The 16927-nt window shown below is 41.2% G+C and overlaps 1 protein-coding gene across 2 annotated transcripts in view; it reads left to right on the top strand.

The window, feature by feature from the left end:
• Positions 1 to 16927, top strand: part of ACYP2 (acylphosphatase 2) — a 124444-nt gene that overhangs the window by 9008 nt on the left and 98509 nt on the right. For both annotated transcript variants that reach the window (XM_040993470.1, XM_040993469.1), the window contains exons 2-3: positions 6590 to 6606; positions 11379 to 11488. In XM_040993470.1, the coding sequence (XP_040849404.1) occupies positions 6590 to 6606; positions 11379 to 11488 (127 nt within the window). The remainder of the gene's footprint in view (positions 1 to 6589; positions 6607 to 11378; positions 11489 to 16927) is intronic.

Below are 16927 nucleotides of genomic sequence, written 5' to 3'. Positions count from 1 at the left end.
ACAATGTTTCACAACTGTTCCCACTGTGTACTTCATAACATGTTTGCCATCCCCCAAAGGAGCAATCTCCTGCATTCCTGTAGCAATCTTTGCCAATTTTTCTGCCTTTTCTACTTCTCTCCCTACCCCCTGGCACCATGAGCATGTTCGGGGAGTTAGAGCCGAGGCCTCTAATGCCATTTGACTTTGACTCTTGGCTTCATGATGGTTGCTGTAGCTCTAGTTATCATATTCACGCTATGATCAGGAAGAGCAGCGTGTAAGTACAAAATTTTTGAGTTGGTCACTGTCAGAGAACATTTTGAAAGCCTCAGCCAACAGCTGGCTTACATCTCAATGACCACCTGTTATTATGAGGAAGACTGGGCAACATGAAAGCGCATATTGCTGCTGCAGTTAGAATCAAAGTTCTGTTACAAAAGAGAAAGGGGAAAAAGTGAATCTTGTGAATTCAACTAATAGTGTCTGCCAAAGATGTGGACCATCTAGAGTGCAACCAGTGCCCATGTAGGATTTTGGAGCTGCAGGTGGCAGCTTTACCTGCTATGGGACTGTACCGGTTCCAGAATTTAAGTATTCAGGGTGTTTCCAGAGTTCTCAATGGAATAAATATAGTCATTACTCTTACATTTAACATAAATTCTGACCACAATTATTATAGGTATATTTGCAGTATTGATGAAGAATTGTTACAGGGTAGGTAGATATTTCACTAAGACCTTTTTTTTTTTCAGCCAGTTTTTCTTTGATTTATTTATTGAGCAACTATACTCAAAGCTTTGGTCTAGGCTCTGGGAATACAATGATGAACAAGTCGTTGTATAACTTTAACTTTACAGTGAAGACAAAAATAAAAAAGCAAATAGACAGTTGTACACAGATAAATGCTGTGCATGCATTTTTGCTTTAGACAGATTGGTCAGGGATGTATCTTTGGGGTTTTGGGGGGCATTTCTGCAGAAAGATGAATAGTGAGATGCCATGCGAAGGCTGAGGGAGACCATTTCAGGCAGAAGGAACAGTAAATGCAAAGGGCATAGAGGGATAAGCTTGTCATATTTAAAGTACCCAAGAAGGCAAATTTGACAAATGGGAGTACTAAGAAATGCTAGAAGCATTAGGGAGTGAAGTGGAAGCCTTGGTAACCAGAATATATCTAAATTCTTGTATTAATGGAAAGCCATTAAACAATAGGAAATAATTTGATTTTGCTTAAGAAAACCACCTTAGCCAGGCAGAATTGGAAGAAAGGAGCTTAATTAAAGAAGGATTAAGCAGTACATAATGGTAATTTTTGGAATAAACATATTATTATCAATTTTTCTAAGGAACAGTTGGAACAGAATTAAACTATTTTTCACCGAGTCTTCAGTGAAATTTGGGACCTGGAAATAATTTAGAATATGAATGCAACATCTGGTTCTCAATATTTAACTATCTAGTAGCAAATATGCCAAAATCTCAATTTGGGGCTTTTCTAGATCCCCTTCTGTCTGTAATATTACTCTATTTTTATCATGCTAATTTTTACTCATGATTGAAATCTCAGCTCTAAGACCTGTTTTCAACAAGCCTGCCCTAAAACACTCAAGTTGAATGTCTGTTGGATAACTTCCTGTTGGTATCTATGTTTACACATTTTGCAGCTCATGACTAGCTCATGTCAGTTTACTTGTCTTTCCCACTGGACTTAAATTCCTAAATGTAGGGATTGTGTTTTATTTTACTCTTTGCTCTTAAAATTAGACAATTAATATATGTTATATGCATAATCAGAGTTAGCTTGTTAAATATATTTGAGTTACTTGATAAAAGATTGTGTAAGAAAAATATTCCACCAGAAGATTGGAATAGGTGACTTCCTTAACCCCGTAATATGTAACATTTGTGTAACAGCTGACTAGGTATAGGGCAACCTAGGCAGTTGCCTACAGCTGGGCTATTTTATTTTATTTGTTTATTTTAAAAATTCATTTAACTATTTTATTATTCTATGACACAATTCCATAGGCTCCAGGATTTCCCTTCCCCCTACTGCCCTCCCTCCCCCAGGTTTCCCCCATGTCATTATAGTAATATAGTCCTTCACAATCAGGGATAAGTCCATCATTCTGCCATTAAGTGTATCCTGGCATTGCAGGCATGGACAATGACAGACCCCAGCATCCTAGTGTCAAGATACATTCAACAGTTTCATTAGGAGTTCATCTTTGATTTTGAAGTACAGACGCACACTGCATTGTATCTTCACATCTCTATGTGATAATCTCTACTACACAGTTACTATACATCTCTTAAATGAAAAGCTATACAACAAAATCAACAACAGAGAGAAAAACAGAAAGTTACAACAACATGAAGTTAAATAACATGCTACTGAATGATCACTGAAAAAGAAAATCAAAGACTTTCCTGAAGCAAACAATGCTATTATGTGACCTGTGAGTCAGTCAGGAAATTAGTAAGAAAAACAAAAACTTTTTTTTGAATGAATGAAAATAAAAATAAAAATATCAAACCTGTTGAGGTGTAGCAAATCAGTATTGAAAGGGTTATTGATCTTCTGTTTTGCATGAAGGTTGCCTTATATCAGAGGAAACACATGGTATTTGTCCTTTAGGGATTGACTTGTTTCACTGAGCATAATGATCTCTAGTTGGGGTATTTTATTATTTGACTGAAAGGCAAAGTTACATAGAGAAGGAGAGACAGAGAGTTAAAAACATCTTTGACCTGCTGATTCACTCCTCAAATGGTCACAATGGCCAGCGCTGGATCAGGCCAGAGTGGGAGCTAGGAACTTTTTCTCAGTCTGCCATGTAGGTACAGGAGCTCAAACACTTCGATCATCTTCAGCATGTTAGCAGGATGTCAGATTGGAAGGGGTGCAGCCAATAATAAAATCAGTGCCCATAAGGGATGCTGGTGTCACAGGTGGCAGCTTTACCCACTATGCCACAATGCCAGTCATAGAATTTGATTTTCTTAGAAACCCTCAGAGGTAGAAGATGTAGTGCAGTGAATTAAGCAGCCTTTATTCCATATTGGAGTGCTGATTTAAATTCATACTACTCTGCTTCAACTCTAGCATTCCTGCTAGAGTTGCAACTTGTGAGGCAGCAAATGATGGTGTACGTTGTGGGATGCAGTTCTAGCCCTGGCTGATGTGGGGATTTGGGGATTTGGGGAGTAAACCAATAAATGGAAGATTCTCTCTCTCTTTCTCTGTTCCTCCCACCCTCCCTGCAGTAGATGTAAAACAACAACAAAAATAAAACAAGCATTTAAAAAACTCCCCATCTCTAAGCTCTTGTTTGTATTGTTGGTTCATGGACCACTCTTAGCACAGGAAAGAGATCATGTCTACAATTTATGTTTACTTCAGTTGCATGTTCTTTCTCTTTTCACAAGGCTAATATAGGAACTTGCTCACTGTTGAGGAACCCAAAAGGGAATATACACAATATAGTCTTGAACAAATCATTCTGGCTACTTACTTAATCATTATATTACCATGTTCTGCAGTCTCCCCGCTCATGAGCAAAGGACTACACACTTTTGTTGAGTTTTGTATTTACTCAGCATGGTCTGGTTGGCCTGTGGTTTTTTGAAATTTATTCCAATTCTTTATATGTCTACTAGCTAATGTTTTATCCTCTGTTTATGCAGCAGATTGCCTTTCTCAGTCTCCTTAAGATTAGTATTTCCTACTCATCATGCTTCCACACCTTACATATATCTTTTGAGATATTTTATAGCCCTATAAAATTCTATGTGTGATGCTGTCATGTTTTTATTGCTTTACTGCTTCTTTTATTCATATTCTTTCAGTACTATAATACACTAATTCAGGAAATATTATCATAAATCTGCTTATAAAATATCTGGGCTACTGACCTCTTCTATATTCTTTTAACTGATCTCAGTTGCTGAAGGCAGAAAAAAAAGTGTGGTCTCTGTGGCAGTCAGTTTTGTCTTGTCCCTGTTACTTCCCAAAGCAATTTTTTCCATTTTTCTCTTTTTTTAAAAAAAGATTTATTTATTTTATTGGAAAGGCAGATGTACAGAGAGGAGGAGAGACAGAGAGCAATATCTTGTGCCTGATGATTCACTCCCCAAGTGGCTACAATGGTTGGTGCTGCGCTGATCTAAAGCCAGGAGCCAGGAACTTCTTTCTGGGTTTCCCACGCGGGTGCAGGGTCTCAAGGCTTTGGGCCATCCTCTACTAAATTCCCAGACCACAGGCAGGGAGCTGGACGGGAAGTAAAGCTGCCGGGATTAGAACCGGCACCCATATGGGATCCTGGTGCATTCAAGGCAAGGACCTTAACCCTTACGCTATTGCGCCAGGCCCTCATTTTTTTTCAATTAGGTTATAGTTTACACTCAATAAAATTTGCCAATTTTAGTTATATAATGATTTTGATAACTGCTTTCAGTCCTGAATCTACTTTTTTTTTTTTAAGATTTATTTATTTTTATTACAAAGTCAGATATACATAGAGGAGGAGAGACAGAGAGGAAGATCTTCCATCCGATGATTCACTCCCCAAGTGAGCGCAACAGGCCGATACTATGCCGGACCGAAGCCAGGAGCCTCTTCCGGGTCTCCCACACGGGTGCAGGGTCCCAAAGCCCTGGGCCGTCCTCGACTGCCTTCCCGGGCCATGGACAGGGAGCTGGAAGGGAAGCAGGGCTGCCGGATTAGAACCGGCGCCCATATGGGATCCCGGGCGCGCAAGGCGAGGACCTTTAAGCACTTGCGCCACCGCACTGGGCCCCCAAAGTATTTTAAAATGATATTTAGTTTAGTTAGTTTTTTGAGAGGGAGGGAGGGAAAGAGAGAAAGGGAATGGTGGAAGAAGGGTATTCTCAGCTAGGAACCAAATACTTGAACTGTTTATCTGCATCCCTGGGTGTTTAGCAGGAGTCTGATGGAGAGCAGAGTTAGGACTTGAACCCTGATATGGGAATGTGGATATCACAAGCTGTGTCTTAACTGTTGTACCAAATACCCACTCTTGTCAGCTTTTTCAGTGTGTGTGTGTGTGTGTGTGGTTACAAAACAAGGAAAAACTTTAATTAGCACGTGATATCAGTACCATGAAACAAAGAGGCACAGAATCAGGTACTCCCTCTATTTGGACTTCTGAGATCCAGCTTAATTGTACATAACATTTAATTTCCACTAATCTGACATTCCTTCTGTTTCTTTGTGTCTTAACTACTATGTTCTGTCCCTGAAACTTAAGTATTTTTTTTTTAAATCAATTGCTTTTTGGATACAAAAGGGACATTGCCTGTGTGTTCTAGGTGAGAATAAGAACGAAGTTGCAGTTGTTATGAACAAGCTCTGTATTTCCTCCCCTGCCATATTCCAGATGGTTTTTCTCTTAGGCCTTACTCCTGGGAACAGGCCTGGAGGTGGGGCATGTCTATCCCAAAGATGTCTGTTCTATATGTCTTTTTGGGTTAAGGATCTTGCAAGTAGAAATTTGCAGAATTAACATGAGATTCGTACTTTGGATCATTGCTACAATTCCCAGAAGAGATGTAAGAAGGCTTCCCTTTCCCTCTAAAGAGTTCCAAATCATTAGCACACATTTCTGATAAATAGGAACCAGATTGCCTCATGTTTTGCCTTTATTTTACAGCTCATTTTTCCATATGTCAGTTTTGGGCCCCAAACAAGCCAGGATAGGATACTTCATAGCATTCTTGTCTGAAATGGAGGTCCCAGTTTTGCAGGCTGGGTAACCAAAGTACTTGGTCAATATGGAATAACCTAGTCCACCACAATCTAGATAGAGAAAACATTTTAAGGATCAGCAATATTACCCGAACCTGTATGACTCCATATCTGAACATAATGTAAGCCATACTACAGAGATTCCAAGTGTTGTTTCCATTTTGTTAATTCTCTTTAGTATGAAGGATCCAAAAGCCAAGTGATGGTCACGTGTCTCATGATATATGCTTCACTTGGTCTATGACTAGAAATAATATAAAACCAGAAATGTTTCATTGCACTTAAACTTGAATATAGTTATTGTATTTAAAGAAATTCTAAAAGCTAAAAATAAAATTAATGCTAAATATACTGTCATAATCAGCATTCAAAATGTCTTTAAAAGGCAGTGCAGTGCAGCAGACACACACACAATCACATGGTGGGGGTGAAGAGGGGGAAAAGAAAGAGAGATAGAGAGAGATTGATTTTGTAGATTCACTCTCCATACAGCTGCAACAACCAGGGCTGTACCAGCCTGGCGTCATGAGCAAGAGCCTTCATGGGGCCTCCTCTTTGGGTGGCAGAGGGCAGGGGACTCAAGGACATGGGCTGTTGTCCTGCTTTTTAATGTGCATGAGCACAGAGCTGGGTCAGAAGTCAAGGAGTCGGGACTGAACCCAGCACTCCATTATGAGATGCCAGCATTGTTAAGTGGCACCTTAACTACTGTGCCACATGTGGCTACTCCAAGCATTTTATTATTTTTTTTTTATCAAAGTACAGAGGTGTAGTGTATATCCTTTCTTTAAAGATTATCATACTGACATTTCTTTTTATCTTTTTTTCTTTTTCCTGTAGGTGTTTGCTTCAGAATGGTAAGTCAATACAATCTGCTGGATGTTTTTGGTCATATTTTCTGCTGTTTCTAATCACAGAGGGTTTTTTTTTCTTTAACTAAATGTTTTCCTGTGCCTGACAGCCATCTGATATAATTTAATGGAAATTATTGGAATTTTTGCAAAAGCTGTCTTTATATCTGGTGTAGTAGGTCACAAGGCCTTGTTGGATTGAGACCACAGTGGTCACGGTGAACTGACTGCAGGTTGGGTGTGACCACTGGATTCATATACTTGGCCCTCTGGGATTTTCCTTTGGATGCTATCCACAATGAATGAGGACCAGTTAACAGCCTTCCAAAACAAGACTAGCATTACTTAAAAAGGAATTGAGACTCAATTAGGCAGTTATTTGGAAGTACAGAATTACAGAATGTTCACATTTTAGAAGCTAGAAGAGAAAAACATGTTTACTATTATTTTCTAGATAGTCCGCTAGCAACATTACCACCTTCGTAGTTTGTAATGTTTTCCCTGATTTTCATAAGTGCCCCTCTGGGGATGGTTGGAATTGATGAGCATTTTGGTTGGGTATACTGAATAAAAAAAATACAGGATTTCCTATGTGTTCTGAATGGAAGAGATCCTCTAACTGCCAAAGGAAAAATGCAAACATTGCACAAGGAAGTAGTTCTGAGATTACCAGCAGTTAAAACTCCATGTCACCATTTAAAAAAAATACTCTTTTTGGGGGAGCTCAGGCACTGACTGGCAGGTGGGCAGGGCGAACCACAAGAGTGACCAGAAGGTGCAGGTGGTCTGTGGCAGGTGTGCCAGGTGCTTTAGTGATCACTTGACGACCCACAGGGGAAGCCTGCTTGTGTCTGAGACCCTTGTGGAAGTGAACGTCCTGGAAGGTTTGTCGCTAGCTCAGTTTGTCCTGGCGACTAAATATGGGTGGGCGCCAGTCATTTGACTCTTTCCCGCCAGCGTGGTCATGCGCAGGCGGCTGCAGTGCCGTGACTCATGAATGCTTCTGGGCTGAGGAGTCACGATGCTCTGCCTGCACTGACTGGTCAGAATGCAGAGCGCCCACAGGTTGAGGACAAAAGCAAGGTGCCCAAGCAGCTTGGACCTTGTCAGGGAAAGTCGGGCATGGTGGATTTGTCAGGTGCCGCAAGAGACTGCACTGTTACGGAACTCAGGGGCTATACTGACTAGTGGATGTATCAGAAGCCGGAGAATGCTTTCACGGCTTCCGGGACTATGGATTCTCGATATCAGGAAGGAGTTTGCTCTTCTCTGCTCAGGGCTCTCAGCCGGGAAATGCTTCGTTGAGTGTGTCTGCTTGTCACCCTGGCTTTTAAGGCAGCCGGTCCCTTTCCAATCACTTGTGGGCAACACCTGTTACCCTGTTTTACCTGAAAAGTGGGCCTGTGGGTAACGCTTATCCTGACAGTGGCAGCGGAAGCTGCAGGAGGGTAGAGGGGCTGGTAGAAAACCAGGCCGTTTTGTTGGCAACGTGCTCACTGCGTCACGACCAGGAAATGAAGGATTCGTACTTGGTGTACACTAGTCTTTTTCCTCCACACCTTACAGTTGCAAAGAAGTTTTAGGGGAAACCAGGAAAAAAATCTTGTTTGTCTTTTTTTTTTTTTTTGTCATACTACTGAGTGAGTGATGATGTTACCCAGGCTGAAAGGACAGGGAAAGGGGGGGAAGATGGCCCAGCCTGATATGACACAGAATATTGTGTGTTCCTGTTCATAAAGGTAGGCAGCTGTGTGAGAAATACAACTGGTGTTTGCTTGCTTGCTTGCTTGCTTCTTTCTGCCTTGGAGTATTTAGTAAGAGCAGGAATTCTGACAAGTTCAGAGGGCCTCAGTAGATTGAAAAGTGGAGCAATTTGGAGCGTCTTTACTATTCCACAGTTCATTTTTTAAAAAAAGATTTATTTTTACTGGAAAAGCAGATTTTACAGAGAGAAGGAGATACAGAGAGATCTTTTAAGTGCTGGTTCACTCCCAAAGTGGCTGCAATGGCTGGAGTAGAGCTGATCAAAAGCCAGCAGCCAGGAGCTTCTTCCAGATCTCCCACACTAGTGCAGGGTCCCAAGGCTTTGGGCCATCCTCTACTGCTTTCTCAGGCTACAAACAGGGAGCTGGGTGGGAAGTGAGCAGCTGGGACAAGAACCAGTGACCTTGTGGGATACCAGCATGTCCAAAACAAGGATTTAGTCACTGAGCTATTGTGTTGAGCCCCACAGTGCACTTCTAAAGTAGCTACTTGGAGTGATCATGTTAGGTGACTATATCTTTCTCTCTGGATGTTGTTGAGTGGATGGTAGTGAATCCTTAAGTATTTGAAGATTTATCCATTTTCATTGGAAGGCCAGATTTACAGAAAGAATGAAAGACAGAGAGAAAGATCTTCCATCTGCTGGTTCACTTCCCAAGTGCTACAACAGCTAGAGATGAGCCAATCCAAAGTCACGAGCCAGCAGCTTTTTTCAGGTCTCCCCCTCAGGTGCAGGGTCCCAAGGCTTTGTGCTGTCCTCCACTGTCTTTCCAGGTGATAGGCAGCCAGAAGGGAAGTGAACAGCTGGGACATGAACCTGCACCCATATGGGAGCCTGACGCATGGAAATTGAGGATTTTAGCCAACTTGCATTTTTTAGAAAACATTTTAAACAGTTGCAGTTAAGTTGAGATGTTTAAGTTGAGATGTTTGGCACAGTGATTAAGATGAACTAGCTCAGGATACCCACCTACTGTGTTAGAATGCCTTGGTGCGAGTCTCGGCCCTACTTTTGGTGCTAGCTTCTTGCTGTGCATCTCCTGAGTGGCAGCAAGTGATAGCTCAGGTACATGGGTGCCTGCCACACGTGGGAGATCGATTGACTTATGACTACTGGCTTTGCTCTTACCCCAGCCCTGGATATTGTAGCCATTTGGAAAGTAAAGCAGTTAGTAGAAGTATTCTGTCTCTCTAACTTTCAGATGAATAAAAATGAACTCTTAATTAATTTAAAACAATTTTAAAAAACAATAATGTTTTCTGGTGAAGATGTGGTAAACCAGGTGCTGCTTTTAGTGGGTGTCAAAATTGGCCCATGAATTTTAGGGTGCTTAGGCCTGTGCAGACTTAGCGCAGCTGCTGCTGTGGGTTAGCCCTGTAAGGAACTGGGTACAAGTATTAAAAAGGCTAAACAAAAATTCCTCATAGAAACAAATAAGACATACTGTTAATAAATAGGTGACACTTACAGATGTTTAGTATCAAGGAAATAGTTACTACATTAAAAGTGCTTTGAAAATTCCATAGGGAAATAAAGTAATTTCTCAATATCCATAGGTGATTGATTCTAGAAACATCTACTACGCCTGAGAACATGTACTAAAGTCTGTGAATTCCCTGGGTAAATTGTACTATAATTGCATGTAACCTGTGCAATCCTTTCTAGACTGGGCATCATCTTTAGATATTATATCTAATACAGTGTAAGTGCCACTTAAATAGTTATTTAAGTAGGGGATAATAACAAGAGAAAATGTTAGTACGTATTTAAAAATACACTTCCTGAAAGTTACATGTAGTGTGGATTTTTCACTTGCTGTCTGAACTGGGATTTATTTATTTATTTATTTTTGATAATGCAAAAGCAAGCAGAGTTTATTGTTTCAGCATGCTGGGGTCAGACTGATCTTGCGGCACGCAGGCCAGCCAAGGAGGGGCCTGACCCTGACTAGCAAAAGGCTAGAGTGAACTGGGATTTATTGATTCGGTCCCTGGTTTACAGCTTCTGGGAATTCCAGTGTGTTCTTCCTAATAGTGTCTGTGTTTTGAGATAGCCCATCCCTCAAAATGGGTGTTATCTACTATATAGTAGTAAGATCTTAGTTATGTCTTAGCTGTAACCATTTTGTTCTGTGTTGCCTTGTTCAGTTGGTGAGGTGCAGTAAGACATCTTGATCATATTGACCTCTGAATAGGAAGAACTTATTTCAATTAAAAAAAGTTCTATTGAAAAGTACTAGAAGAGTACGTTTGCAAGAATTTCTGTAGTATGTAGTTATAATAATTCAAAAGCTGTTTTTCATTTGCCAGTAGAATAGCACAACTGAAGTTTGAGCTGGAAAAGGGAAATGTAAGAAGTACTATTAATAGGAGAGGTAAATGTACCCATTGGTAGTTACAGCACTTCTGTGCTAAAACCAGAACCACCAGAACCAAATAGCTCAAGAGTATTTTAATCTTTTAATAACTCTGCAAATCAGTATATCTAGATTAGTGTCTTCATTAGCTAATTCTTTAGTAGAATTATTTTTCTCCATTTTTGTTGGAAATGTCAAGATGTTTTAGTGTTTCTGCCTATGGGTACTTTGTTGTTTACAAGTAGATATTTTTCCTTAGTTATTAAAAATCTTGGATTGATTTTCATTTTACAACTCAGCTTAATGGTATAATTTTGTGTTAATACATGAGGACAATGCAGCTGATTTTAAGAATCCCAAAACACATCGTAGAAACTGTTTCTGAAGTAATTCCAACCATTCCCATGAGTTATTTTTTTCATAGTGTATTTTCCTTTTTTACTGACAGTAAAACTTAACAAAAGATAGAATTGAAGTGAAGGTTCTTGCAAGTAAGGATGTTACAGTAGATAAGCTACACAATTTGGTGGCATTCACTGTGATTTAGGAAAAATGTGACCTTCTAATTAGCCTTTCCTGAATATCAAAATCCTGTTTGCTGCAAAAGTCAAACTTTTGATGATGAATTCTGTCTTTCTTGTTTCTTCCTGTAACTAGTATACGGAAGGTGAAGCCAAGAAGATAGGAGTGGTTGGCTGGGTGAAGAATACCAGCAAAGGCACTGTTACAGGCCAAGTGCAGGGCCCTGAAGACAAAGTCAATTCCATGTGAGTAGGAAGACTGATAACATGTGTGTAACGTTTATGAGTCTATTTTAATGTTTTGTTGAACAATTAGAAGAGTATTTTTATGGGTTGTGTTTCATTTGTGTATTACAAGTTAGTCAATATTTTTGGACAGGCTAGCAGAGAAATTTCCCAGTGGTGGGAGTGGAATTTCAGTGTGTATACATGTTTTTGCTGAGTATGAACTGTTATATTTAAATGCCACTTCCAGTGTCGTCTGGCTGCCTATTTCCATGGCCCTGTTCTGTGGATTGGCCCTCTTTCCCTCCCACTGCTTGGATAGAAGCAGAGCACTGGGCTTGGGCAAGAGACAAGAAGGAGCTCTGCCCTTTGTAGGAGCCACTTTCCTCACAGTGGCCAGGGTGCTGCTCAGCTCCTCCTCTTTCCTTTTAGTATGAATGTATGTTCCCACCCTTTTCTCAATGATTTGAAGGCCCTTTGGTCCTTGGAGACCTTGAGGAGCTCCATGGCGTTGCTGTCAGATGGGGCAAAGCCACACAACATCTGGATTTTGTCCTGCATGAACTAGGCCTGCTTGGTGAAGTGTGTGTGGTTGCAGCTGTGCTTGGGCTAGCTCAAATTGTTGGTCATCTTGTGGTTTTTGTGGAAGACCATGGCCATCAAATAGGGCAGAGCTGTGGCCTCACAGAGAATATGGGGCTCAGATGATAGTTGATCTGGACTGCCAAAGAGTAGGAATTTCTATGTTTGGGAATGGATTTCCTTGGTGGGCAGGCCTCTGGAAGGGGATTGTGTCACTCTCCAGTGTACATGAATTTGCTCTCTAGCGCCTCTGCCTATCTAAGGGAAATGCCCAAGGTCCAGAGATTTCCAGGGCTCCAAGTTTTAGAGCTGCAGCATAGTGACTCAGGATGGTTCTTCAAAGTGCTTCGAGTACCATCTCCTTTATATTGTACAGGTACCTTGCTTATCTAATTGTAATTTTATTTTTACTGTCAATGAAAATATGCTTTATGAAGTTTATGATTACTATTTTAAGAAAAGTGCCCCATGTATAAATAGTCTTCTTTTTTTTAATTTCATAATTTCGCCTGCTTTCTGTAGTCTTTTATTTGTTTATTATTTTTAAATTATACTGCAGATCTCTTGAGTAAAATCCCGAAAGTACCTGAGTGTTTTTATCTCTCATTCTCTTTGCATTAACCCCTGGCAGCTACTGAAGTTTTTGTAGTCTCCATGGTACTGCATTTTCTAGAATGCCTCATAGTTGTAATCACATAGTGTGTAGTATTTTTGATTTGGCTTCTTTGACTTAGAAATATGCCTGTAAGATTCCTCCATGTCTTTTAATAAGTTGAATTTCTTTTTAGTGCTATGTAATATTCCATTGTATAGATGTGTCACAGTTTATTCATTTATTGAAGGATATATTGGTCGCTTCCAAGTTTTATCAATTATGAAACTAATTTTTTGAAAATTGCTATTGTAAGTAAAATATGCTTTTTAATATAATTTTAAGGGTAACCTACAATATAAGAATGTGAACATGTTTTATCAAATACATCTCAGTTTTCTTTGTTTTTTTGAGGGGAGGAGTTAGGGGCTGCTGGCACAGGCTTAGTGGGATGAGTTGGGGTGGGGTGACTGGAGGCTGGGAGGAGTAAATGGAACACAGGCCTGTGGGCTCCTTTGGCCAAACACCACAGCTGTGTGGGAGAAGCCACCTACCTTTTCAGGAGAGGATAAATGTGAACTTTCATCTTTGTTATTCTCAGGCCTCACTTGTGAGGAATCACTATTTCTCCATGTCTTCCCTTACCTTGGCCAAATACAGGAGTCCAGGCACAGCCTCCTCTCCCCAGGACACTGGCCCACTATCTCAGGTTTTTAAAGGCTTGATATGTGGTAATGTTTTAAAATTTATATTAGATTTACATGGTTGTTCCAAAGATTCAAATCAGATAGGAGTATATGAAGTAGAGGATGTAAATTCTTCTGTTTTCCCTAATACCATAATCCTATACATTTCCTTATGTTTATAAAAAATGTGTATGTTAAAAATACCTGTACTCTTATTAGAAACCAACTTTATATACCCATGTAGTTGATTTATCTCTATCAGTTATTAAGGTGAGATTATACTTTACATATTGTTCTGTGGTTTTAAAAAGATCATACTATGGTGTATTATGGGTGTCTTTTGGTGGCAGTAAATGTTGTTTTAAATTGTTGCAGAAGTTCCATTAAATGGATAAACTATAATTTAGCCATTGCTATTCTGGCTGTTCAGTCACCATTAAGATGTACAAAGCATTGTTCTAAGTGCTGGCATTCAGTAGTGACCAAGTGGTAAGGTTACTTATCTGATGTAGAGAGACCCTCAATAAACAAACTATGTATGAATTGAATTTTTTTTTAAAAAAGGTTATTTATTTATTGGAAAGGTAGAGTTACAGTGAAAAAGAGAGACAGAGGGAGAGAGAGAAGAGTGAACCATCCACTGACCCACTTGGTGGTGGGGTCTAATTCCTTGGACCATGTTCTACTGCTTTTCCAGTCCATTGGTAGGGAGCTGCATTGGAAATGGAGCAGCTAGGACATGAGCTAGCTCCCATAAACTACCTTTTAAGGAAGATTTACTTATTTGAAATGCAGAGTTACAGAGAGAGGAAGAGACAGAAAAAGGAAGACTCATCATCCTCTGGTTCACTTCCCAGGTGGTTGAAAGGGCTAGAGCCAGGCAAGACTGTGGCAGCACCCAAGCCTTCAGGCCATCTTTCATTGCCCTCCCAGGTGCTATAGCAAGGATTGGAAGTGGAGCAGCCAGGTGAACTAGTGTCCCAGTATGTGATATTCTGATATGGGTGTCAGCATCGAAGGTAGTGGCCTAAGCCACTGCCAAAACAATGCCAGTCCCTAAGCTAGGTGTTTTTAGATAACAGTAAGTCCTGTGAAGGGAATAAGTAGGTTCTTGTGGAAGGGAGCAGTGCTGTGCTGAAAGGTGTACTGTGTCAAGTAGGCGCTAGGGCACAAACCAGGAAGAGCAGTGCAACTAGAGGAAACAGTGTACAGCTGTGATCCTGGGCAGGTGTTGGAAACATCTGCCTGAAGCAGTTAATAGGGTGCATTGTGTATAGGGATCCTAAAAACAATAGGAAAACCAACTATAGGCTTTACTTTTCCTTATTATCAGATGCCAGCATTTTTAAAAATTTAATTTTTAGAAGTTCATTAAAAAGTTTGAGGGGATTGCAGACCCATGTGGACCACTGGTTGAGATGGAGAGGGTCAGGGGGAGGTGAGGGAAACATTTCCGCCTTCCCTCCTGTGTTAGCATTGGGAGAGATGGGACGGGGAAGACGATGCGCTGCTCTTTGTTGTCCGATGACATTGGTACCAGGGGCTGGAGGTGGTCTTTTGATGCTGCCTCAGGGACATTGGTGGGGGAAGCATATCCAGATACTTGGGTGGTATGTGGATAAGATTGACTTGGGGGGAGGTATGACTTCTGGCTTATGGCCCTAGGCATGCTGTATAGTTGTCCCAATTCTGACCCTCATCAAGTGGATCTTTATGCTGTCCAGAGGCTTTACCTTCAGGGACTTTGACTGTGTCTGCTGCATCATCTTGATTGTCTCAAGATTTTTTTTAAAGATTTATTTATTTATTTTTATTGGAAAGGCAGATATACAGAGAGGAGGAGAGACAGAGAGGAATATCTCCCATCTGATGGTTCACTCCCCAAGTGGCTGCAATGGCCAGGAGCTTCTTCCAGGTCTCCCACACAGGTACAGGGTCCCAAGGCTTTGGGCTATTCTCAACTGCTTTTCCAGGCCAAGAAGGGAGCTGCATGGGAAGCAGGGCCACTAGGATTAGAACTGGCAACCATATGGGATCCTGGCGCATGCAAGGTGAGAACTTTAACCACTATGCTATCGCACCAGGCCTTGTCCTAGGATGTTGTTTGCTTCATTATGTAAAAGGTGACCTATTTAATTTGTCCTCACAGGGGCTCTTCATTGTTCTCTCTGTGTAAGTGCTGTGGTCTGTTGGTTGTCCACGTCTACCTCAGAGTGTCTACAGGCTTAGGTGTTTTTTTAAAAAAAATATGGCTTAAAGTATTGTACCACTTGCTTTTCTTTCTATTCTTTGACAAGATATTTGAGATGTCCTCTTGGATTTGAGGGACAGACTGTCTTGTCTTTCATGTGCTTCTGGTGTGTTCTTCATCCTTGTATGGGAGTCAGCAATGGAGGTGGCTTGGTCTTGCAGCGTGTGCTGTGCAGCTGGACCACATGCCAATGGTATGTTCCCTGAAATCAGTATCCTGCTAATATAAAGCACTGTGATTCAGAGAGCCCCTCCTGATCCGACCACCTTACCTGCCCCGCCCCTGGTTCTTTTATGCTCTGGTAAGTGCTGTGGCCTGGTCTACACTGCTGCCAGTCCTTTGCTGTCAGTCTAGAGGGTGCATGTGCCTGGCTGTGAAGCCCCTCCACATCATCTGACAGGTCCCCAGCTTCAGTTTCCATGAGGGCAGGCAGGTGCAGTGGCACAGTCAAGTTGGCCCCCAGAATCAACTCTGATGCTTAAGGTGGGTTCCTTGGCTTGGTTAGGGCAACCCTCAAGAACCCCCTACCAGGTTGGCTCCAAACCTGGCTCTCATGTGAGCCAGTAGGTATTGTGGCCTGGCCCAGGCCATCCCACCTCAGGCCTGGCTCTTGTGCACTGGTGGGTGCTGTGGCCTTGCCTGCCCTACCCAAGCCCCATGCCAACAATTCCAGTTTATTTTTTCCTATTTTCCTCTTGCCTTTCAGTTTTTCCTCATGCTTTCCCTCAGGATTTTTGCAGAAGGTCTTCTCCTAGACTTGCTGATTGTCCCTCACTCACGTGATTAATAGGCTCTTACTGCATACTCTGCTTCTTTACATCACTTAGCACCGCTGTTAGGAATGAGTTGTGTAACTCTCTTTCACTTAATACTACCTTTATCTCTAAGTTACAGAATATCTAGTGAATTGGTGGTTACAGCAAATGGGAATCTGTTCTTTTCTAATGCAAAGGAGGTTAAAGATTGTTGGCCATTGGCCTTTGTTCAGCTGATCATCACTGTCAGGACTCAGTGTATAGGATTTTCCTTATATTTTTCTTCGCGTTTGTAGGATGGGTGTCCCCATTTCAAGTTGGGTGTGTCCCCATCACACCCAACTCTAGGCTGAAGGCCTTGGACTCTTCATTTTTATCTGGAAAACAGACTGCCAGAAGCCTGTCTGTGGCACACTTCCATGGATGTGATGCTGACTGTTGCTAGGCAAGTTAGCTTTTCTAGACACTCCTAAGAAGGAGGGATAGTAATACTTGTGTGAGAGCAATCAGCAGTGTGCACTACACTTCTCAAGATGGTAAGCTCCTTAAAGGCAGACATTGTATGTTTGTGTGTGTTCGTCCTTCAATCCCCAA

The sequence above is a fragment of the Ochotona curzoniae genome, unplaced genomic scaffold, assembly GCF_017591425.1.
Source record: "Ochotona curzoniae isolate NIBS_2020 unplaced genomic scaffold, NIBS_Ocur_1.0 contig_883, whole genome shotgun sequence".
Lineage (NCBI taxonomy): Eukaryota > Metazoa > Chordata > Mammalia > Lagomorpha > Ochotonidae > Ochotona > Ochotona curzoniae.
Note: the sequence above shows the minus strand (reverse complement) of the source record. Positions and strands in the feature narration are given on the sequence as shown.